This window comes from Labrus bergylta, chromosome 17 (genome assembly GCF_963930695.1).
Source record: "Labrus bergylta chromosome 17, fLabBer1.1, whole genome shotgun sequence".
Lineage (NCBI taxonomy): Eukaryota > Metazoa > Chordata > Actinopteri > Labriformes > Labridae > Labrus > Labrus bergylta.
This window is the reverse complement of record NC_089211.1, coordinates 8,575,454-8,598,300: the sequence shown is the minus strand read 5'-3', so window position 1 is coordinate 8,598,300 and position 22,847 is coordinate 8,575,454. Positions and strand designations below refer to the sequence as shown.

At 46.4% G+C, this 22,847-nt stretch overlaps 2 protein-coding genes across 5 annotated transcripts; both read left to right on the top strand.

Moving 5' to 3' along the window:
• The first annotated feature begins 80 nt into the window (after positions 1-80).
• Positions 81-9,484, top strand: helq (helicase, POLQ like). 3 transcript variants are annotated; one of them, XM_020660272.3, is made up of 19 exons: positions 81-292; positions 490-707; positions 1,286-1,898; positions 3,229-3,407; positions 3,649-3,849; positions 3,935-4,007; positions 4,839-4,936; positions 5,052-5,150; positions 5,899-6,044; positions 6,128-6,367; positions 6,475-6,616; positions 6,858-6,962; positions 7,264-7,465; positions 7,851-8,008; positions 8,088-8,186; positions 8,378-8,551; positions 8,791-8,904; positions 9,044-9,178; positions 9,291-9,484. In XM_020660272.3, the coding sequence occupies exons 2-19, from the start codon at positions 531-533 to the stop codon at positions 9,393-9,395; spliced, it is 3,060 nt and encodes a 1,019-aa protein (XP_020515928.2). In that variant the 5' UTR covers positions 81-292; positions 490-530; the 3' UTR covers positions 9,396-9,484. The 3 variants fall into 3 exon arrangements, with proteins under 3 accessions (XP_020515928.2, XP_065821476.1, XP_065821475.1); XM_065965404.1 differs by having other exon boundaries at positions 9,269-9,484; XM_065965403.1 differs by having other exon boundaries at positions 436-707.
• Positions 9,485-10,622: 1,138 nt separating this feature from the next.
• On the top strand, positions 10,623-22,506 carry hpse (heparanase). 2 transcript variants are annotated; one of them, XR_010668994.1, is made up of 12 exons: positions 10,623-10,898; positions 12,358-12,485; positions 14,188-14,316; positions 15,262-15,435; positions 16,425-16,596; positions 17,328-17,375; positions 18,220-18,313; positions 18,384-18,490; positions 19,397-19,511; positions 19,608-19,732; positions 20,347-20,525; positions 22,128-22,266. XR_010668994.1 is itself a non-coding variant. In XM_020636997.3 (12 exons), exons 1-12 carry the CDS (start codon positions 10,690-10,692, stop codon positions 22,285-22,287), a joined length of 1,608 nt encoding a protein of 535 aa, XP_020492653.1. In that variant the 5' UTR covers positions 10,628-10,689; the 3' UTR covers positions 22,288-22,506. The 2 variants fall into 2 exon arrangements, 1 of the variants encoding a protein (XP_020492653.1); XM_020636997.3 differs by having other exon boundaries at positions 10,628-10,898; positions 20,379-20,525; positions 22,128-22,506.
• Positions 22,507-22,847: the final 341 nt, after the last annotated feature.

Sequence of the window (22,847 nt, the reverse complement as noted above, 5' to 3'; positions counted from 1 at the left end):
CTTGAATGCAGCACTAGGTAACCGCTTCACCGAAGGCGGAAGTGAGGGCGGGACTTCCTCTTGATTCCATGTGACGTCAACGATTTAAAATCTGATGCTCGTCGAGCTGTTCAGTCTCCACATTGACCAAAGTTACATTTAACTAGTAAAGCAGTTTCTGTTGAACTTTTCTTGCTGACTCATCGTGAGCTGTATCACGGCCGTTAATTATAAAACTACATTATTTTTTAAACGAGTTTATTAAGTCGCCGAGGGAACCAGTAAAGACGTCAAACTGCCAGAAGGAAGCTAGGTAACATAGAGAGATGGATGACGTTTGTAAAGCGTTCTCGTGTTTTACTACTTAAATATTGTATTGTAACATAACAGCTGTGAAGTGTAAACTGTCTGTAGCTCCTCGAAACAGTTTGTTGATCGTCAGTGTCTCCGTTTCAGGATGTGTTGTCGCTCAGCTGACCCTCTCCGTTGTCTGTGTTTACTTTAATACAGACTGTGACCCTCATGGAGCTGAGGGCTCAATCTGCACAGTGATGAATGCTGGCAGGTTAGGGCTGAAGGTGAAGAGAGTTTCCTCCAGGAAGAGGTCGAGGGACAGCCTGAAGACTCACCTGACACCTGCCAGGAAGAGAGGAGGGGGTCCCTGTCCTCAGCAATGTCCCCCAGCCTGCAGGCTCAGCAGCATCATGGCTGACGAACAGGCTGCTGAGGTGAGTCATCAGGGGACGTTTTCTCAAGCTGGCAGGATCAGGCTGAAGGATGCACAACTAAGGATTTAAGATACTCTCAGCGTACATGGGAGAGGAATGCTGTTCTCCTCAAATCAGGCCGACTTAAAAGAACAACAGAGGTGAATACAGAAAGAAAAAGAGAACAAGATGCAGGACAGAGACGGAGACAGGACGCTTAGGCTGCTAGAAACAGGGCACATGACAACAAGACAAACACAGACCTGAGTGAGCAGAGTAAAGAACAGGATTATAATAATAAAGAAAGTGATAATGCATTTAGTGTAGTAGTGACTGAAGTAGTGCAATAAGGCCTTAGCACCAGCTTAGAGAAAGTGCAGGTGCGTTTTCTAGTCTGCAGAAAACGATGGGGGCGGGGCAGCACATGATCGATTGTGTCGTTATGTACCGGAACTTAAAAAAACTGAAACTATTCCATAAGACAGGTGTGTACAAGAGGAACAGCGGGGAAACTCCTGCACACACGGTCTTAATAACACCTATCACTACTGGGTTATGGAGGGTTTGGTTGAGCTAACAGTTTGTGTGTTTGTGGTCAGTTCTGCAGCGACAGTGAGGACCTGTTTGGGGACTATGACAGCATCCTGGAGGACAGCTCTCTGCTCGCCAAGCTGGACGATGCGGAGCAGAAGGAGAGGCAGCGTGACGTCCAGCCTTCAGGTCACACGGACTTCACCGGGCTGCGGCCGACGAAGGACGTCAAACAGCACAAATCCTGCACGGACGACGTTCTCACCGACTCGATCCTGGACGACCTCGCAGACGAACCCTTCGACGATTTGCCCGCCAGCCTGCTTCAGTTTCAGGAGCAGGTCAAAGAGAGTGTGAAGAGGAGCAGACCGCAGGACGGAGGCAAAACCTCCACGCCTTTTAAAAACTCTGACAGGATCACGGAGGACAAACCGAGGAGGAAGTCGAGGAGGAGCGTGGCCGACCAGCTGAAGAAGACGATGCTGTGTAACGCCGCTGCTCCCTCCAGCGTTTCTCGCACCGTGGGGTTGAAGGAGGCCGTGGTCTCCGAGGAGATCAGCGTCGCCATGCAGGCCATGGAGACGGTTTCTGCAGAGACCACTGACCTCGGCCCGTTCTTTGGACTCCCGACCAAAGTAAAAGACCTGATGTTCAAACTGAGAGGAATCAAGACGCTATATGGTGACGCCCCATTTTCTCTCCAACTGATATATCACCAACTTTTAGATATTCACCCAATCCCCAATGTTCATGTTCAGGCGTTTGGTATTTAATCTATATGATCACAAACTTGTTCTCTTTGTATTCTGGAGAGTCCATCCACACTCAACACCAGATAGTGAACCTGACTCACATTCAGATTCAAGATAAGTAAAATTATTATCAGACGGTATGGGTGGCGTTCTGGCGGATGAGTCCGCCCCCCTCTTGTGTCTTGACTTGTTTCCCTACGGGGGGGGGGGGGGGGGGGGGGGTTGAACCGGGCCGCAGACTTCTGCAGGGATGACCAGAGGAGTTATGAACGCACACATTCACACCAATAAAAAGCATTTATTAACCCTTTCTATGTCCACTCTGTGGAAACATTTAGATCAGAGATTCTCAGCTGGTTGAGCCTCAGCACTGACTCATGACCCAAAGGTCTGATATATTTCAACCAATCACATGACAAGTTCAGTTTTGACACTACAAAACATGAGACAGAACAAAGAAAGAAAACTGATTTTTAAAAGGCAGACACATTTGTGACCCAACAAAAACGGCGCCCTGCGTCTAAAGTGACTATTCAAAATACAAGCCAAATGAAATGGGCGACATTGGAATGCAAAGGGCTAAAGAATCAGGAGCCTGGTGGGACAGCTCAGGGCTTGTGCCCTTTTCTATCTGTAGGTCGGGGGGTTAAGTGGAGGCAGCTGAGGCAGACGACTCAAAGGTCAGAGGTCACATGCAGAAAGAAACAAAAATATAGAAAAGAAATGCAAAGGAGGCGACCAGCGGCCTAAATAGTTGATTTGATCAAAAAGTCTTGCCTCTGAGCGGCAAACAGCCAATCATAATTCACGCCACCCCTGGCTCCGCCCCTATAGATGGGACTACAAACAGAAATTCTTTCGATACTAAAATCTCCTCCCTGACTCACAGATTCTGTATTCATGTTCAGAATCTGTTTAAAGAGAGAACATGAGGTCACATGTGACGACCCTAAATGTCTTGTTTTGTCTGAAGATTCTCCAAAACTCAAAGAAACATGGTCCACACCTCCAGCTCTGACGTTTATTTAGTTGAACCCAGAATTTTTGATGGAATAATTTGACATATTCTCTTTCTTGCAGGAAATGTAATGTTGTAATAAATGTCACTGCTTTATCTTTAGGCCATAGATAAATCCACAGAGTGGTTTTTGGCCTGTATTTAGTTTTTTTTACAGACAAACGAGAGGTGACTTCTTAAATGTTTTTTCATGACTTCTTAAATGTTTTTTCATGACTTGTTAAATATGATTTTCTCTCAGACTGGCAGACGACGTGTCTGAACCTGGACTGTGTTCAGCAGAGGACCAACCTGATCTACTCTCTCCCCACCAGTGGAGGGAAAACTCTGGTTGCAGAGATCCTCATCCTCAGAGAGCTGCTGTGCAGGAAGAAGGACTGTCTGTTCATCTTACCGTACATTTCTCTGGTGCAGGAGAAGGTACGCACGTTGCCCACCAAAGATTTAATACAATCAGAAGAGTTGTCTTTGTGGAGGTTTTCAGGAGAGGCCTGTGCACAGTCTGAAGGCCGATCAACACATTTTGTATTATCTGCTTTTTAAAACGTAAGAACAGGCTGCAGGGTCGTGTTACATCACTCTTGTTAGTCAGAGAGGGTCTTTTCTTTAGGGACCCATTTCTGCTGGTAAAAAGCCTTTCAAACTCTCGATTATTTTGCAGGTACGTGGGTTGGCAAGCTTCGGCCTGGAGCTGGACTTCATGGTGGAGGAGTACGCGGGCAGTAAGGGAAAGTTTCCTCCGACGAAAAGAAGAAACAAAACATCCCTTTACGTCGCTACGATCGAGAAAGCACACAGCCTCGTCAACTCTCTGATAGAAAGCAGCAGGATCGGGAACCTCGGGCTGGTCGTGGTCGATGAGGTACGAGCACGCCCCCCTTGATATCTGAGCTGAGACAGTAAAGCTAGTCGGAGGCTTCATGTTAACACGTGTCTCTCACATGCAGCTTCACATGTTGGGTGATGGCAGCCGAGGAGCTATCATCGAAATGACGCTCGCCAAAGTTCTCTACATGAGCAGTAAGTGTCGTCATTCTGCTACTCAATCTGCAACAGGTAAACAGGAAGTAATGTGTGCAGCAGGTAAACAGGAAGTAATGTGTGCAGCAGGTAAACAGGAAGTAATGTCTGCAGCAGGTAAACAGGAAGTAATGTGTGCAGCAGGTAAACAGGAAGTAATGTGTGCAGCAGGTAAACAGGAAGTAATGTCTGCAGCAGGTAAACAGGAAGTAATGTGTGCAGCAGGTAAACAGGAAGTAATGTGTGCAGCAGGTAAACAGGAAGTAATGTCTGCAGCAGGTTAACAGGAAGTCATGTCTGCAGCAGGAAAACAGGAAGTCATGTCTGCAGCAGGTAAACATGAAGTCATGTCTGCAGCAGGTAAACAGGAAGCAATGTCTGCAGCAGGTAAACAGGCTGTTTCTGTGTCTGTACCTTTAAATATGTAAATGAGCTGTGTCTGACCACGCCCCCTCTCTGGAAGGGCTTGTGTGTCTCTGGCTTTCTCGCTCCATGTCCTATTGTTTATGGTGAGAAGGCAGACTCAGAGGGCAGAACAAACACCTAGCTGTGGGAGTGTCACCCACCTGGGGGAGGGGCTACTGCCCTTTGTGATGTCATGAAGGGAAAATCTCCAAACGGCCTGTTTGAGCACACATTTTCTGAAAAGTGGAGCAGGCAAAAGACGGAGAGGATGCACTTTTCTCATCATTGGGGGTTTTGTAGACAGACTAGAGACACATATTAGAGTTAGAGGAACATGGAGAAGAGGATTTTACAGAATATGTGACCTTTAAAATCAAACTGAGTTGACTTGTAAAACATTTTAAATGCTCCTCTGTTGTTTTCCAGAATCGACTCAGATCATTGGAATGAGCGCCACTCTGGGAAACATCAACGACCTGCAGACGTTTCTGAGGGCTGAAAACTACACCAACGACTTCAGGCCTGTAAGTGATTTCAGACTGTTTAATCCTCTGTTAGTAATCCATCCATCAGCCGCACTGTATACCTATTAAACCATCGTGACTGAGCAGCACCATGTCCAACCTGCTGTCTGTTCAGGTGCAGCTGAAGGAGTACGTCAAACTGAATGATACCATCTATGAGGTGGACCCAAAGGAGGAGAACTGTTTCAGATTCTCACGTCCTCTAAACTTTAAAGTAAGTGCTCCTGCACACTGCTCTTGCTCGGCAGGTTCAGAGGGAGCGAAACGTTGATCCAGATCAGCTGCAGGTGTCTGACTGATGTTTGAGACAGACCTGTAGAGACTCTTGTCACAGTCATCAAGTCGACTAGAGATTAAAGCATGGACACGTTTTCCAGGTCCTGCTGGGACATCAGTCCTCTAATTTAGATAGATAGATAGAATCTTGATTATCATTGTATACAAGGACACAACAAAACTTTGTTAGCCGCAATCCTATACAGCAGCGTTTACAAAAACAGTTCACTTATATAAAAATAAAAATATGTTTTTGGTTATATGAAAGACAAATATGTTTGTGAAAAGTGGCCAGAGAAATTGCTGTTCAGTGAATGAATAATAATAAATAAATAGACAGTTGTAGTGACTGAAAGAATATATACAGTTGTTATTGTGCAGTGACTGGATGAGTAAATAAACAGTTTTAGTGCAATGAATGAATAAATAAATATATAGACAGTTAAAGTGACTGAGTAAATAAATAAACAATTATAAAGCAGTGAATTACAAAGTTATTGCACAAGTAATATTGAACAGGTAGCAGCGGTTAGGTAATTAGATCAGTTTAGATCAGGAGAGGTTTGAGTGAAGGTTTCTTTTACAACATGATGATTGGAGTTTAGTTTAAATTATTGTAAAAATAATACGAGTGTGTGCTGCAGATTTTAAACACTGCCTGATGTCTGACCTCTGACCTCCCTCAGTACTCGAGTGCGATGCAGAAAATGGACCCGGATCACATCATCGCTCTGGTGACTGAAGTCATCCCGGCTCATTCCTGTCTGGTTTTCTGTCCCACCAAGAAGAACTGTGAGAACGTGGCAGGGATGATCTGCACGTACCTCAGAGAGTGAGTTCCTCCTGCGGCGTTCGTCTCCGCTCCGCCGTCTGCAGCTCTCTGTGTGACGCCTCAGTGTCTTTCACTCTCCACAGGGAGTTCCTGCAGCGGCGTCAGGAGGAGAAGTCGCTCCTCCTCCGGGAGCTGAGGGACAGCGGGAACGGCTCGCTGTGTCCGGTGCTCAGGAGGACGGTGCCGTACGGTTTGGCGTATCACCACAGCGGGCTGACCTCGGAGGAGAGGAAGCTGGTGGAGGAGGCGTACTCCAACGGGGTGCTCTGTCTGCTCACCTGCACCTCCACCCTGGCTGCAGGGATCAACCTACCTGCACGCAGGTAACGCACACATACCCGCGCCACGTGTCCATCCAGATGCTGTAATTTGAGATTCATTTGAACACATGAAGTGTGCAGACTGTGTGACCCTGCTGTCCTCTGATCAGGGTGATCCTGCGCTCTCCGTACTTGGCCGCAGACTTCCTGAAGAGGAGTCAGTACAAACAGATGGTGGGCCGGGCGGGTCGAGCGGGGATCGACACGGTGGGAGAGAGCATCCTCATCCTGCAGGAGAAAGATAGAAACATGGTGACTACACACATACATACACACACACACACACACACACACATACACTACTGATTACTTTGTGGTGAGGGCGGGGCTTAACAAAGGATTACTTCCTGGTGGGGGCGGGGCTTGACAGAGTGTCAATTGACTAATAAATTAATGTTTTTCAGCTTTAGAGGAGATGATCTGTGGGCATTTGTCTCTTTATGTTTTTAAATCTTTCTGTTTTGAGCTGTGTTTTTGTGTTTTTTCTCTCCAGGCTCAAACTCTGGTGTGCGCTCCGATGGAGAACTGTTTCAGTAAACTGATGCTGGACGATGGGAAAGGCCTCCTCAGCCTCATCCTGTCTCTGATTGGATTAAATGTAAACCTTCAGTTTTTTTTCATTCAACCTGAGCACATCACATCAAGCTGTGTTTAAGACCGGGGATGAATAAGTGCCGTGTGTGCGTGTGTGTGCGTGTGTGTGCGTGTGTGTGCGTGTGTGTGCGTGTGTGTGCGTGTGTGTGCGTGTGTGTGCGTGTGTGCGTGTGTGTGTGTGTGTGTGTGTGTGTGTGTGTGTGTGTGTGTGTGTGTGTGTGTGTGTGTGTGTGTGTGTGTGTGTGTGTGTGTGTGTGTGTGTGTGTGTGTGTGTGTGTGTGTGTGTGTGTGTGTGTGTGTTGCAGATCACGTCGTCGTGTGAGCAGGTGAGGGAGTTCCTGTGTGGCACGCTGCTGTTCGTGCAGCAGGAGCAGCTGTGTGTGAGGAGGAGTCTGTGGGAGGAGGTGCAGACGTGTGTGGACCTCCTGAAGGAGAAAAATCTCATCAGTGTGTCTGCAGACGCTCAGACTCTGCAGGTCACCAGGCTGGGAAAGGCTACGTATAAAGGTAAAACGAAACTTTCGAGTAAAAAATCCCACCACTCCGAAACCATGGCAACAGAAAAAGAAGCTCTAGTATTGGATTGTTGATAAGTGACACATTTGACTATTTAAAGAAGGCAGAGTGGGATTTGTTAATCATCAAACATTGAACATGTGCAGAACAAAAATCAACAGAGAGAATATAGGTCACACTGTGTGTGTGTGTGTGTGTGTGTGTGTGTGTGTGTGTGTGTGTGTGTGTGTGTGTGTGTGTGTGTGTGTGTGTGTGTGTGTGTGTGTGTGTGTGTGTGTGTGTGTGTGTGTGTGTGTGTGTGTGTGTGTGTGTGTGTGTGTGTGTGTGTGTGTGTGTGTGTGTGTGTGTGTGTGTGTGTGTTCGTGTGTGTGTTCAGGCTCTGTAGATCTGACCTACAGCGACATCCTCTACAAAGACCTCTCTAAAGGTCTGGAGGGTCTGCTGCTCAACAGTTACCTGCACCTGGTCTACCTGGTGACTCCGTACGACATGATCTCTCAGTGCAAACCCGACTGGATGACCTACTTCCGACAGGTACAGACTCTGTTCGATGTTGTACAATAAAACGCTCACAGCAGGGGATGTTAACGTGTCCGTGTCGTTTGTGCTGCAGTTCACTCGGCTGTCGGCTTCAGAGCAGAAAATCTCTGCAGCCGTCGGAGTGCCCGAGAGTTTTGTGGCCAGAAAAGCTGCAGGACAGACGGTGAAGAAGGTCAGAAAATATCTTAAACAGCTTTAAAACTCTCTGTTAAATATTCTCACAAACTCGGCATCATTAGAGAGAGTGCAGCATTAAAAGCAAAAAGAATTCCTCTTTAAACTGTCGAGTATTTAAGTAACCCACTGTCCCATGTTGTTGTTGCTGTTGTTGATGTTGATGATGTCATCGTCTGGTCCTCTCAGACTGTGAACATGGAGGTGGTGAGCAGGATGTACCTCGCTCTCGTCCTCCTCTCTCTCCTGAAGGAGACGAATCTCTGGAGCGTCTCTGAGCGCTTCCAGCTGAGCCGAGGATTCATCCAGACGCTGCTCAGCTCCTCGTCGGCCTTCTGCTCCTGCGTGCTGCACTTCACCGAGGTGACACACCTGAGATCCTCCTCCTCCTCCTCGTCCTCGTCCTCGTCCTCGTCCTCGTCCTCCTCCTTTTTTCCTTGTCCTCCTTTCCTCCTCTTCCTCCTCCTCGTCGTCTTCCTCCTCCTCCTCCTCCTCCTTGTCCTTTTCCTCTTCCTCCTGCTCCTCCTCCTCTTCCTCCTTTCCTCCTCCTCCTCCCTGCTGTATGTAGTATACCTGTGATACTGATGTGTGTGTGTTTTTAGGAACTGGAGGAGCTCTGGCCGTTCAGAGCTCTGCTCATGGAGTTGACGAGGAGGCTGAGTTACTGCGTGCGGGCTGAACTCATCCCTCTGATGGAGGTGGTTGGAGTCATGGAGGTCAGACGGGAGGGGAGGGGCTTCAGGAGAGAACAACCGTTTTGAGTCGTTTTAAATCTCCTGTTTTGACCAAGTCAAACAGCATGCATCATCTTCAGAGACGTTAATACAAATATGAATCTTGTTTTTGTCCCTGCAGTCTCGAGCGAAGCAACTTTACAACGCCGGTTATAAAACGCTGACCCACCTGGCGAACGCCGACCCAGCAGTTCTCTGCAGGTCGATAGAAAACCTGTCCAAGAAACAAGCCAATCAGATCGTAGCGTCTGCCAAGGTGAGCGTCAGACAGTTTGTCCTGTGTCATACGGTGCGGTGTGAAGACGTGGTGATTAACATCTGGTCTGTTATGTCCTGTGTGTATCAGATGACGTCTCTCTGTGTTCCAGATGCTGCTGAATGAGAAAGCTTCAGCGCTGCAGGAGGAGGTCGACGACCTGCTGATGCTGCCCGCTGACTTGCCCCAAGCGCCAAACTCTCAACATTTAAGTTAATTCATCACGGAGGAGTTTTATTCTCTTTGTACACGCTGAGTTTTATTCTGTCTTTTGTTTGATTCGATTAAAATAATGTGCAAGAAGGACGGATCGTGTCTGACTGCTTTGTAGTGAACGCCGCTGCTTTATGAAGACGGTAAAGACCTGACGTAATCAGTAAGATGTGTAGTGAATGAAATGAAGTGATCTTACTATATGGTCAGACATTAAGGAAACATGCTATGTTGAAGTGCTGGCTTCTCTGACAACAATGCAGCAGCCAGTATGTCCTCCTTCTAACTTTAGATTCTGGTCCTGAATGATCTGGATTTGTTTGGACCAGAGAAGGTAGGCGGTTTTAAGACACCCCCACACGGCCGTTTTGGATGCCCCTCGGTTTGTCAGATATGAGAGCAGTTATCAGGTCAACAGGTGTTGCAGTGATGGAAGCGGGCAAGAGAAGTGGTTCAGATAGAAGTGATTGTACCCGACCTAAAAAGCCTCTGCATGTTTCTAATAAGCTCCACGAGCAGAAACGTGCTCAAACTAGGATCAATATTGGAGATGCTTTTGAAAAATGGAGAGAGGTTAGAACACAGAAAGGTTTACAGACCGATGCAGAGCTGGATAAACACTGAAGCTTCAGTGTCCACCACATGGCGACCTGCGTGAGCATCCACTCTAGAGAGGAGGGAGGGAGACAGCTCTCTACAATGTTTAGAATTTAGACTGCAATACCCATTTTAACCACTAGATGTCAGGGTTACATAATGCTCCTTTAAAGAACCATAACTTTGTTTTACACACTTAAAGACTCTTTTGCAGTTTGAATTAAAGAATTGAACTTTTTTTAAAGATTAATTTTGGGACTTTATTGTAGAGAGAGGATAGAGGATAGAGTCAGAAATAAGAGAGAGAGATAGTAGTGAATGATGTGGGAAAGGAGCCACAGGCTGGATTTGAGCCTGGGCTGCCCGCTTGATGGACTACAGCCTCCACACATGGGGTGTGTGCACTAACCACTGCGCCACCAGCACCCTGAACTTTTTAACTTTTGAATCATTTTAAAGCATCTAAAAGTTTTTATTTTTATTTGTTTGTCTTTATTTTGAGATTTAAGACTGAGTACATGTTCTTTTATTTGACCTTAAAACAGAGAGACAAATCCACACAAAGAGTAAAGATTTATATGTATGGGGGGGCCTGAGTCCTCAGCCCCCTCCCCCCTCCCCCCTCTGACGCCCCTGAAGGTTTGCTCAACAGCAGGAAGTGAAGCGAGCAGCTCTGTCTTCTCTCATGTAGCGCTTCAGTCATGAAGTCGTTCCCGGTCCTCCTGCTTCTTCTTCTCCTCTCTCCCCGGACTGAAGGACTCAAAACCCGGGACCAGAACTCTTCACATGTCCCGGACGTGGACCTGGTTGTGGACGTGTCCTCTGCGGTCCGCCGGGTGGACCTGCGCTTTCTGTCCGTCACAATCGATGCGAGCCTGGCTTCAGAGGAGAAGTTCATGTACCTGTTGGGGTGAGAAAAACATCGATTTTACATTCACAGCAGCTGTTTCAGTTTCCAACTAGCACTGATCCTGCTCCTCTGATCCGCTTTAAATCCTGTAAAGTCCTCACAGAGGATCCGAGTCTGATCAGAGAGTACTGAGCTGATAGGATTGATCCTCCTATCGTTTTCACTTAGTCCGGAGAGATGACCCTTAAAGCAGCAGATCTTCATCCAGACGAGCAGGTTCTGATTCTGCGGGGTCTTCTCCTCTCACGTTATTAAGAGAGGATCTCTCTGTTTTCTGCTCTGTGCGAGGGTTTCAGTTAAACTGCAGATTAATATTTAAAATATAAAGTTGAAAGAACACCATGTTATTGACCTGTGTCCTTCATGTAGAGTCTTCAAAGAGTTTGAAAGATCTTGTTGTTCGACTTTAGTTTGATATTTAGTTTATTCATGTTACGTTTATTAAGATATTTTAAAACGTTTTCTTTCTTAAGAACAGATTTATGATCATTCGTTTGGTGAGCTGGGAAGTGCAAAACAAAATTACTAAGCGTGAAACACTTTTACAAACGACAGAATCTCTCCTGAAACGGGATCTACCAAATGCTGGAGGTGACCCCGATGTGTCTGACTGAGCGGTCTGTTACTCCCTACCCTTAAAGGGCCTTCACACCCAAACTGGGACAATGAGAATCAAAGGTGTTAGTTGTTGAGACGCTACTCTTTGCAGATATGATGTCTGCGTTTTCTTAATTTTGCTCTTAAAAAGTCATATTCTGTGCTGTAGAACTGAAACTTCATGTGTTTTAGAGTTTTTCTTATCCTGACCTGTTGCTAACAAGGTTTTCTCAGAGTGGGATTTGGAGATCCTCAGGGATCCTTGATTGGATTCCAGCAGTTTATTTTCTCTCCCCAGCCCTTTACAGAGTTTATAACTGTGTGTGTCATGGGTTCATACACTTCTAAATAATGTAAAAGTAAAAGAAAACCCTTTCAGACCCTTTCTCTCCTCTCCTCTCTCTCCCTCTCCTCTCTCTCCCTCTCCTCTCCTCTCCTCTCCTCTCTCACTCCTCTCTCTCCCCCTCCCTCTCCTCTCCTCTCTCACTCCTCTCTCTCGCTCTCCTCTCTCTCCTCTCTCTCTCTCTCTCGCTCTCTCCTCTCTCTCTCCTCTCCCCTCTCTCCTCTCCGCTGTCTCTCTCCCTCTCCTCCCCTCTCTCTCTCCTCTCCTCTGTCTCTCCTGTCTCTCTCCCTCTCCTCTCTCTCTCTCCCTCTCCTCCCTCCCTCTCTCTCTCCCTCTCTCTCTCCCTCTCCTCTCTCTAGCTCTCTCCTGCTCTCTCTCTCTCCCTCTCTCTCTCTCTCTCTCTCCTCTCTCTCTCTCTCTCTCTGTCTCCCCCCTCTCTCTCCTCTCTCTCTCTCTCTCCTCTCTCTCTCTGTCTCTCCTCTGTCTCTGAATCATCTGAAGTGTCTGTTTGGGTTTCAGCTCTCCAAAGATAAGGACGCTGGCCCGGGCGTTGACTCCGTCCTTCCTGAGGTTTGGAGGAACCCGACAGGACTTCATGGTGTTCACTCCTCAGAAGAGTCATGAGCAGGGTTCAGGTGTCACCGCAGGTAAAGTCACATGTTTCTTCATCCTGAATCTCGTGTCTCTGAGCTCAAATACCACTTCTTCTTCTTCTTTTGTGATCCTTCTTTTCCTCCCACACCGGTTTGTCAGGCCGTCACGTGAAGTTTGTTCAGACTTGTTTTTTTTTTGCAGAGACCACAGACGAACCTTCCTGACTCAGCAGAACACTGTGAAACAAAACCAGAGTGCATTCTGGGAGCTTATGTCCAGTTGACCCAATAGCAAGACCATCAAACTTATAAACAGATTTATTACAAAAATACTGTGGGCTGAAAAGGCAGGTAGTTAGAGGCGGGGGGAGAACGGCGCTGAGGAGGCAGAGGGGGTAAGTCGTGTGGCTGTGGCGTGGGCGTTGGAGGGAACGGCTGATCAGTGTGAGGCTGGAGTTTGGAGGTGGAAGGCACTGGAACAAAAACACACAAAGAGAATTAGTCAACAGGAAAAATCACAAAAGGACTTGCACAAAAAGATTACGCAATGAAAAAAAACACACAATTGCATTTAGCCAACAGTAACGCATGGAGAGTGTAAACATTCCGGCAAAATGTAGGAGTTCAACCCGGGTTTTTAAGGAGCCACTGACGAGGGGACGAGGGGACGAGGGGACGAGGGGACGAGGGGACGAGTGTGTGTGTGTGTGTGTGTGTGTGTGTGTGTGTGTGTGTGTGTGTGTGTGTGTGTGTGTGTGTGTGTGTGTGTGTGTGTGTGTGTGTGTGTGTGTGTGTGTGTGTGTGTGTGTGTGTGTGTGTGTGTGTGTGTGTGTGTGTGTGTGTGTGTGTGTGTGTGTGTGTGTGTGTGTGTGTGTGTGTGTGTGTGTGTGTGTGTGTGTGTCAGAGAAACCTCACAGCAGCGCTGTGGGGGGTGGGGGGGGGTTAATTAATGTTTTATTATGCAGAAAGTCAAATGTAGACTCTCTGTCTTTAGTTTTAGGATTGTTCCAGCGTAGCTCACATGTCCTGCTTTAGTCTGGGATCAGATTTACCCACAGCACTGAAACATGGCCAGGTCTTCATTTGATACATGCGAAACCGTGTATAAGACTGTAAAAACTTATTGATAGTTCTTACAGGAGCCACAAAGCAACAGGGAACGAGGTAGTGACCAGATTCTCAAGGGTTCCTCTTCACAGTGTTTAGGAAGTGACCTGGCACCTCTCCAGCTCTGACAGTGTACAGTCCCTTCTCAGTAGGCAGATATCTGTTCCTCCTTTGTCTGATTCATTCAGTGTGGAAGTGGCGTCATTAGCCCTCCTCATGTTATCGACCCTCCAGCTCAGATGTGATCTGCACGATGGCTCAATAAATAATACAAAACTTCACATCGCATGTAAACAATTTAATAACTGAACATTTGAAAGGCGCGTCACCCGAACCGGCCGAATCCATCCTCCTTTGTTTTGATTTGGAGGCGCACATGAAGTGACGTTTTACATTTAATTTCGCATTGCATTGTGGGAGTTAAAATGCAACTCATTTCCAGAAAGGATGCAATCAAAACCATACTGTACAAAATCAGGAAGTTAGTATCCATGCTGAAATGTTCAGTCTACTGAGGTCGACCCAAAACATGACCACAAGGGTTCAGTCTACTGAAACCTTTAATTTGGAAACCCTCTGAGCTCCCTGTACGCGTCCTAAAAAATCTACACTTTGATGAATTCCTGTTGTTGCCTGTTGTCGTTTTTAGCACTATCATGTGATAAACTGGAGCTGCCCCCGTGGCTGGAGGAGCGTCTGAAGAACGAGTGGACTCAACAACAAGTTCTCCTCATGAAGGAAGACCTGAGGAGGAAATACAGAAGAGTTAAATTCACAGGTACGTCTTTCGCTCTCGTAGCTAACAAGATGTGTTACTGCGCGATGTGACGTCTGGTTTTTGCACTTAAAAAGCCCTTAAGATAATTATCTTATGAAAGGAACAGTCAATGTAAAAAGTGTTGTATCTGACCTTTGCGTGACCTCCTGACTCAGTTCATGAGCTCTGCAGAGAGTTGTTTTTTCCTTATTTTAAAGGCACAGGAGCCTCTGTGTATCCCTGAGAAATGTATTATTATAAGGGGTTCCATATGGCTCCATGCATGGACCACTGCTATTTAATTGAAATTCTCCTGTTTGCTGCATAAAGAAAATAAATGAGTTATCCTTCTACGCAGATGATACACTGTTTTTCATTTCTATCTCCTTGGTTGATTACATTCTGAATTTAATCACTTCTGTTTTGCCACATTATAAAGAGACTCATTCCCAACTTCTCACAGTTTTCTCGCATGAATAAAAGTTTATAATTCTTCAACTTTTCAGCCCAAGCCACCGAGTCACAGCACTCGTCAATGTCACTTTTGGTCAAAGCAGCCAATCAAATCAAGTAGGAGGATTAACCCTCCGCTTTTTATGACATGTTCCCTCCTCGTCTCAGAGCAAAGAAACTGAGAGCTCTACGTTTGCTCGATTTAATTCATTCTCACTTATTTTGTTTGTATGCGCACGAAGCCCCACCCCACAGTAGCTTCCAGTTGCCCCAGATGCAGCTCACTCTGACATCTCTCCATTAGTGCATGTCCATAGGATCCTGTTTGTGCATGTGTATATTTCAGCCTATGTGTGTGTTGCATGACTTACGTAAAAACAGAAATTTTCCCTTGCGAGGATCAATAAAGTAAAGTTGATGCAAAGCTGATTTAACTGTCTTCATCTCAGTGTTATAAAAAAGCCTGAGTCCTAAATGTTGATGTGTATTTATTATAATTCTGTCCTGTTATAGAAAACACCATCGATATGCTGCACTCCTTCACAAACTGCTCGGGGATGGATCTGATCTTCGGGCTGAACGCACTGCTCAGAACAGCCGACAACGCCTGGAACAGCAGCAACGCCCGCCAACTGCTGCAGTACTGTGAGTCCAGACGGTACACCATGTGCTGGGAGCTCGGCAACGGTACGCTAACTGTGCTATGTCAACAATGTGTTGTGGTTTTGTTGGTGCAAAATTTAATGGGTTCATCGAAGATCAGTTCAGTTAAAGGGATACTTCACCCATTTGCATTAAGCTTTGTATCATTAGAAACCTGGTAGTATTTTTGAATGGTCGTGCATCCCGCCCTCATTTTCCCCTGAGATGGGAAATCTTTGCATTTCTAAGTCTGAAAAGGAGTCTCGCGGCTGTATTGCTGGCCGCCGCCGGCCATTGCCAGCTCAGCAGCCGAGACACAAGGCCTGCCTGTCGGCGGTGCTGTGGACAAGGAGACGGGCCGGCTTGAGCTGGGGCGGACTGGTAGTGTCGGTGCTCTCACTGTTTGCCTATGGACACAGACATAGAGTCTGTTTTCTGCCAGGAATTTCCAAGATCAATTCTGGAAGAAATCTCGGAATCAGTTGAGGAAATGGCCTTATGTGTTGAAGTAAATATGTCTGTAAATGTTTTCATTAATATATTTCTACTGCTATATTGTATATTTTGGAGAAACTGTAATGATCGAATTTCCCTCTGGGATTAATAAAGTATTTCTGATTCTGAAATAGAGGACCTTAGTGGGAGTGGCCTGCGGTGCTGTGCATTCTGGGATTTGGTGTCTTTCATCCACTTGAGCCAAAAAGACACTTTCTGCCTTTTCTCGGCCAAGAAGGCACCAACTTCAAAAGTTATTTCCCTTTTCTACTACATATATGACCCAACGTCAATACATATTCATGTTTCTTTGACCTGTTCTTTATGTTCCTTCTTTGACAGTCATAGTTACACGCTGAGGTATCTGAGGTTTGAGTTTCACTTCTGGGTTCCAAGGCCGTTTATCACCTCGCTGCACACACAGGAAGTTATTTTGTCTCATTCGATTTCCCTCAGAGAAGTCGTGACAGACAGACGAACAGGAAGTTAAGCAGTTTTATTGAGTGTGAGCGGTCTGATGATGTTTCGTCTGTCCTCAGAGCCAAACAGCTACGAGAAGAAGGCGGGGATTCGAGTGGACGGGTTCCAGCTGGGTCAGGATTTCACCCATCTCAGGGAGATGATGTCACAGTCTGAACTTTACCGCCACGCCGGACTGTTCGGGCCGGACGTCGGTCAGCCCAGAGACCACAGGACGGACATCATGCAGGGGTGAGACGTCACACGGCGCCCTTACTGTCAGAGGCTAAAATACGACTCAAGGATGGATAAAATACTGAGAGATAATCTTTTTCACGCCTGTCTGACCTCCCACGGACTGTTCCCCAGTCCAGGTGATCCAGAACAGAACACCTGGACTGTGGACAACTAGCAGTGTCCCAACAGAGGACGTCAGGCTGCCAGTCGGCTCATAGAAAGGTCAGAGATACAGCCGGGGTCCACACCTTTCTGTGCCTTAAAGCCATCAGTCAAATCTTCAAATCGATTCTAAACCGTCCAGGTAGCCAGTGCAGGTGTGCTAAACGGGAGTGTTGTGATCTTTACCTTAAGCACCAGTTCAAATTCTCGCCGCAGCGTTTTGGACGAGCTGGAGCCGTTTGATGGCATTTTGGCCGAGGCGGGAATAGAGAGAGGTGCGTTAGTGTAAAAGGAGACGATCTAAAAGCATGGAGGATCTTAACACGGTTCTGCATGACATTAAAATCCACTAACATCAAAGAGAAAAAACCTTGGACATTGGGTTCAGATTGTGACTCTCTAACTGAGTTACAGATTCTCATGTGAGCGTTAATTATCTGCAGAAGTGTTTCAATTAGGAATGTCTGTTTCTAAGTTTGTCATGCAGAAAGTCATCTGAGACATCTCACATGTGTATGTGTGTGTGTGTGTCCTTGTGTGTGTGTGTGCGTGTGTGTGTATGTCCTTGTATGTGTGTGTTGCAGATTTCTGCAGAGTGGAGCAGACGCTGTAGATGCTGTGACCTGGCATCAGTAAGTTCATCAAACCTCACATCGTTTATTTGTATAAATCTGAAGTGATTTGAGATCACAGCTGTTTGTAGCTTCACCTTTTATTTTAACGTTTGGATGGTTTCACGTAGAAAACTACTTTCTTAACATACACTTTGTATACACAGCAGCTGTGTGTGTGTGACTCGTGGCGTGCATCGTTTGAAAGCTTTGCGCGTTGAGATCAGCAGCCACGATCTACACATCCGTCAGACCAACGACAAACACATTACCGTAAATGACTGTGTACTGACTCACCGTTTAAAGTTTGACTTTTCTGGGCGTAATACAAAAACCGCCTGCTGCGTCTCCAAGAGTCCCCGAGATCCAAACCCAGAACACATTCCATCCTTAGACTGATTCAAATCAGACGCTGCTATCCTGATATTTCACTGTAAAATAATTCACTTTTCTCAGGACATCAACATGGCGACTGCACTCAGAGGTCTCAAATGGCGCCACATTTGGCCAATCACACGCCACCATTCACTGCTCCCAGCCTGTAACAGCCAATGAGAGTTGACCTCTCTACACTCTGAGAATAGCTCAAAGCCCCACGTTATATCAGCTTCAGTTCACACCTTTTATTGAGTTATGGAGTCATTTCATCACATTCTGAAACTCCAGACTCTGAGCTTTAAAGGAGACCTTATTGGTGTTCGTAGTCCAAACCGTTTGAGAAGAGAACTTTTGTCACCATAAGTCTGGATATTCATTTTTTAGTCTGATTTTACAGTTAATCCACTGTAGCGTCTTCCTACAGAGTGATGGAAATAAACGACAGGTTTGTTGGCGCTGAACATTCGTTCTGTCTCCTATTCTTCAGTTATTACGTGAACGGCAGGGACACGTCCCTGGAGGACTTCCTGGATCCTGAAGTTCTGGACACTCTGACCCTAAAGACCAATGAAGTCCTACAGGTAAGCAGATGTTTGAGATGTGGGCAGGTGAAACAACATGTTATAATCTGTGTCTCCTCTCCTGGTTCAGACGGTGAAGCTGGTTTCTCCGGGGAAGAAGGTGTGGCTCGGGGAGACCAGTTCGGCCTTCGGGGGAGGAGCCGCCGGTCTTTCGGACACGTTCGTCGCAGGATTCATGTGAGTCTCTACGAGTCTGAGGGGCAATGAGAACGAGTCAAGTCCAGCTCTAATAAATGACTGTTTCAGATCCTGAGGTAAAGGATCTTGGTGGTGGTGGAGTAATCCCAGGATGAGTCAGCAGAGGGCGCTAAGTGCTTTGTTCTGTTAATCACGCCATAGTCCCCCGATATAAAACCAAGAACTTCACCAGACGGCTTCAAGCCTCTACGTAAGCCGGTGAAACCTCTTAGGGTGTTTTCCCATCATGCATGATTTTTTTTTCGGACTTTGGGGTCAAGTGTACTCGGATCAGGGTCCAGGTCCCTAGTATAAAACCACTCTTACATAGACTCTCTTCTCCCAGCACTGGAGAGCAGCCCTCCTCTGGCAGCCCTGCAGCATTCTGGATTCAGATTTTAAAGAGTTGAGCTGAACACAAGGAGGTGGAGGGCACACAGATCTCTAATTGTGTTTAACAGGAGGGGGGGGGGGGGGGGCCTCGCAGCTGATTGAGTTTAGTGATTACCCATCAGCCCCGGTCTCATGACAAACCTACACACAGCTGCTGCTCAGTTTAAACCAGGATCACATAGACACGCCACACAGCGGCTCTGAAACCGTCCTGTCATTACCACGAGAACCAAGTGTACCACGGTATGGAGACGTGGTCCCGTGGCAGCGGTATGGAGACTGAAGACGTGGTCACGTGATGGTGGTGTAGAGACGTGGTCACGTGAACTGAACTACACCGTGCCACAGTAACCCGTTCTAATATTGTAACAGTAATGAATGGGATTTTCTGTGTTTATATTTTTATTAACGCACATGTTGGCGTTGCTGCCTCGTTGTTCCTGCATCATTCACACGCTTCAGGGTCGTTCCACGCCGCGTCTCATCGCTGTGACCTCTGTGTGTCCTCTGCAGGTGGCTGGATAAACTGGGCCTGGCCGCCACGCTGGGTCTTGACGTGGTGATGAGACAGGTGTTTGTCGGCTCTGGGAGTTATCACCTGGTGGACGAAAACCTGGACCCACTTCCTGTAAGCGGTCTCGCACACTCAGGCGGTTAAAAATGTTCCACTGCTGCTCGTTCTGACAGGACGCTCTGTAACGTCTCCTTCTTCTTCTTCTCTCAGGATTACTGGCTGTCTGTTCTCTATAAGAGACTCGTTGGACCGGTGGTTTTAAAAGTTGAAGCCTTTTCTGACTTTGCCCGCCACAAACGAGTGAGGCTGTACCTGCACTGTGCGCACCAGCAGAGGTATAGAGAACAAACCATATGACGTGTTTTTGTAGGCCAACCCGGAAGTAGCATCGCCATGGGGTCTCACAAGAATTCACCTATGGGATTTTTGAATTGGATTTTCGATCATTGCAGAAAATAATCTCTGTGGCTAACACACGTTGCTGATGCGTAGGCGTTTTGTTCAGCAGGATAATCTTCACAGATGAACGCCATTTTTATGATGTTTGAAGAGTTAATGCGGCCAACAGAAGTAAAAAGCTAACGTTGTGCTACAAGCGAACTACACCACGGTCGGATGATTGTGACGTCAACCACTGTAGTCACATTTAGCCTCTTGTTAGCAACCGCCCTTTTAAAGACGTGTACAAACTTCAAAATTCACAAGTCTGGGTATTACCTAACGTAGTTTGTGTGGTCTAACAAAACGCCAACATCTCTTCAGCTTGTGTTAACCACAGACCTTATTTCAGGCGTCTAACCACAAACCCATTCAAAATCCCCGTTTACTTTTAGACCATAGACCCCATGGCGCTCAAATGCCAACTTACTTCGGGTTTTAGGACTCATTCCTGTGGCGCTCTATTCCTCCTCCATGAATCCCCTCCTCAGTATGTCCGCTCCGTCTGCAGGAACGCCTCTGATCTCTGTGTTTACTGCGCAGATACAGACGAGGAGCCGTCACGCTCATCTCCATGAACCTGAGGAATAAAGCGGTCAGGATCTCCGTTCCTGCTCGTCTCTCGTCCAGCACAGTGGAGGCGTTTGTTCTCCAGTCGGAGCGTCCGGGGGAGGAGGGGCTGTACTCCAGGTGCTCGTCAATACACTCATTCATCACCGCGAGACGCCTGGTTTATTCTCCTCTGCAGTCACAGGAAGAGTCACGTTTCTTTTTTCTGTCCTCATTTACCAGACAATAAATGATATAGAACAATACCCAACAAGGGTAACACTATCAATGCGAGACAAAAAAAAAGACAGACCTGACAAACAAAAATGATAATTAAGTTAAATTAAATACAGGAATAAAGCAGGACGATTTAAATATATGTAAAGAAATAAAAATGTAAAAAATAAAAATAACAAAATTCCACAACCACAACATGATTATATCAGAAATGGCTGGTTGGACGTGTTAAGTTTTCCACGTTCTACAGAAAGTTGTGTTTCCATAAGATTTACAGGGAGCTGCTCATTTCCCTTTTTAACAATCTGAGCAGCATCTCTAATCCACTCACACAAACATGTTTTCTCCAACAGCAGCAGCACTTTAAATCTCATTATAGCTGCTTTCACATCCGCAGAAAACTCATGCTGAGCGTCATGTGTGAACACAAACATCTGAATGTTTCTCTGTTCACCCGGAGTTTCTCCTCCAGCCTCCTCGTATTTATTCTGCAGAAAGTCAGAGTGAGCTGATGTGAGAACTGCAGCAGGATATAATCAGGAGAATTCACCTGGAGTGAGTGGGAGGGGGTGGTGACGTTTATTCCCTGTGATCGCTGCACGACCATAGACTGTCTGCACGCCACCTTTACCATCTCCGTGCTCTAATGAACCTGCTGCTGCATGTTTCCTGTTCTCCAGTGGGTTCTCCTCCACTCTTTAGTTCACATTGAGATTTTGTTCAACTACACGTAGCATTGATAGAAAGACAAATATTCTACTTCCACATCTCGTCTTACCTCAACACTACACACAGAAAAGGGATGAAGGTTTGATGTTTAATCTTTGTATCGAGTTTGCTCCACTTTGCTCCACAACAGCTTCGTTTAGTCGTCTTCTTTGTGTTTGTCGTCATAACAGTGTGACGTTGCTCAAAGTGATAAACAAAGGAATGTAAAAGGAGGAAATGAAACGATAAAATGTTCATCCCGTCAAAAGAAAAGACCGGAGGGCATCGAGTTTGAGAGGATTTGTCCACAACAAAGTATGCACATGAAATGAAATGAGGAATGTGCAAACCAAAAAAGTGCAGAAAGATGTCAGAATACAATGTTAGAATAAATCTTAAGTTTCCTCACGTTGAAGACCGAGGAGCTCCTCTGCAAAACCAAATCCTCGCTCTGTAAAAAGTAAATAAAATCCCCCAAACGCCATCAACTGGCGCCCCCTGTGGACAGAGCGTGTATTGTGAAGTCCACTTTAAAGATCTGGTAGTCTGGGTTTGGTAATCTTTCAAAGTCTGGACCTGGATCAGGGGGTCCCAGTCCAGTTTTTATTAAATTAAGGGCTATAAAAGTGAGCTGGATCACCTGATCCTGGGACCCTTTGTACTTTATATCAATCAGGATATGTTATGAACTTCATGCTACCTGTGTGCCTCTGCTTTCAGTCTTTATGCTAAGCTAAGCTAACATCCTGCGCTCAGCTCAGAGCGGAACACGCTGACATCTTTGTGTTTTCCTTGCAGGTCTGTGACCCTGAACAAAGACGTTTTAAAGATGGTGGACGATAAAACTCTCCCTGAGTTGAAGGGAGCTCGTCTCCCGCCGTCTGAACATCTACAACTTCCTGCTTACTCGCTGGCGTTTTTCGTCTTTATCGACGCCGGAGCTGCCGCCTGTTTGTGACCTCTGTGACACCTGGACACGGACTCCTCAGAGGGACAATTTTATACGCCAATGACATCACCTTTAAACCAGCAGGTGTGTCACCGAGAGCTGCTCATCACTGGAAGACCTCGAGTCAGATTTAAACAGAGACTGAAGGTTTTTATTTATATGAAATAATGATTGCTGTGTTACTGAAGTTTCCTTTCTATTTGCGATAAACATTGTTGTTGACCTGAATCAGTGTTTATCTTAGCCTCCTTGTTCGTTAAAACCTCCAACGGACTCATCAATTTAAAGGAGCAGTATGTAACTCTGACCCCTAGTGGTTAAAGTGGGTACTGCAGTCTAAGTTCTAAACATTGTAGAGAGCTGTCTCCCCCCGCCCCCTCCTCTCTAGACTCCATGCTCACACAGGTCACCATGTTGTGGACACTGTAGCTTCAGTGTTTAGCCAGCTCTGCATCGGTCTGTAAACCTTTCTGTGTTCTAACCTCTCTCCATTTTTCAAAATCATCTCCAATATTGATCCTAGTTTGAGCACGTTTCTGCTCGTGGAGCTTATTAGAAACATGCAGAGG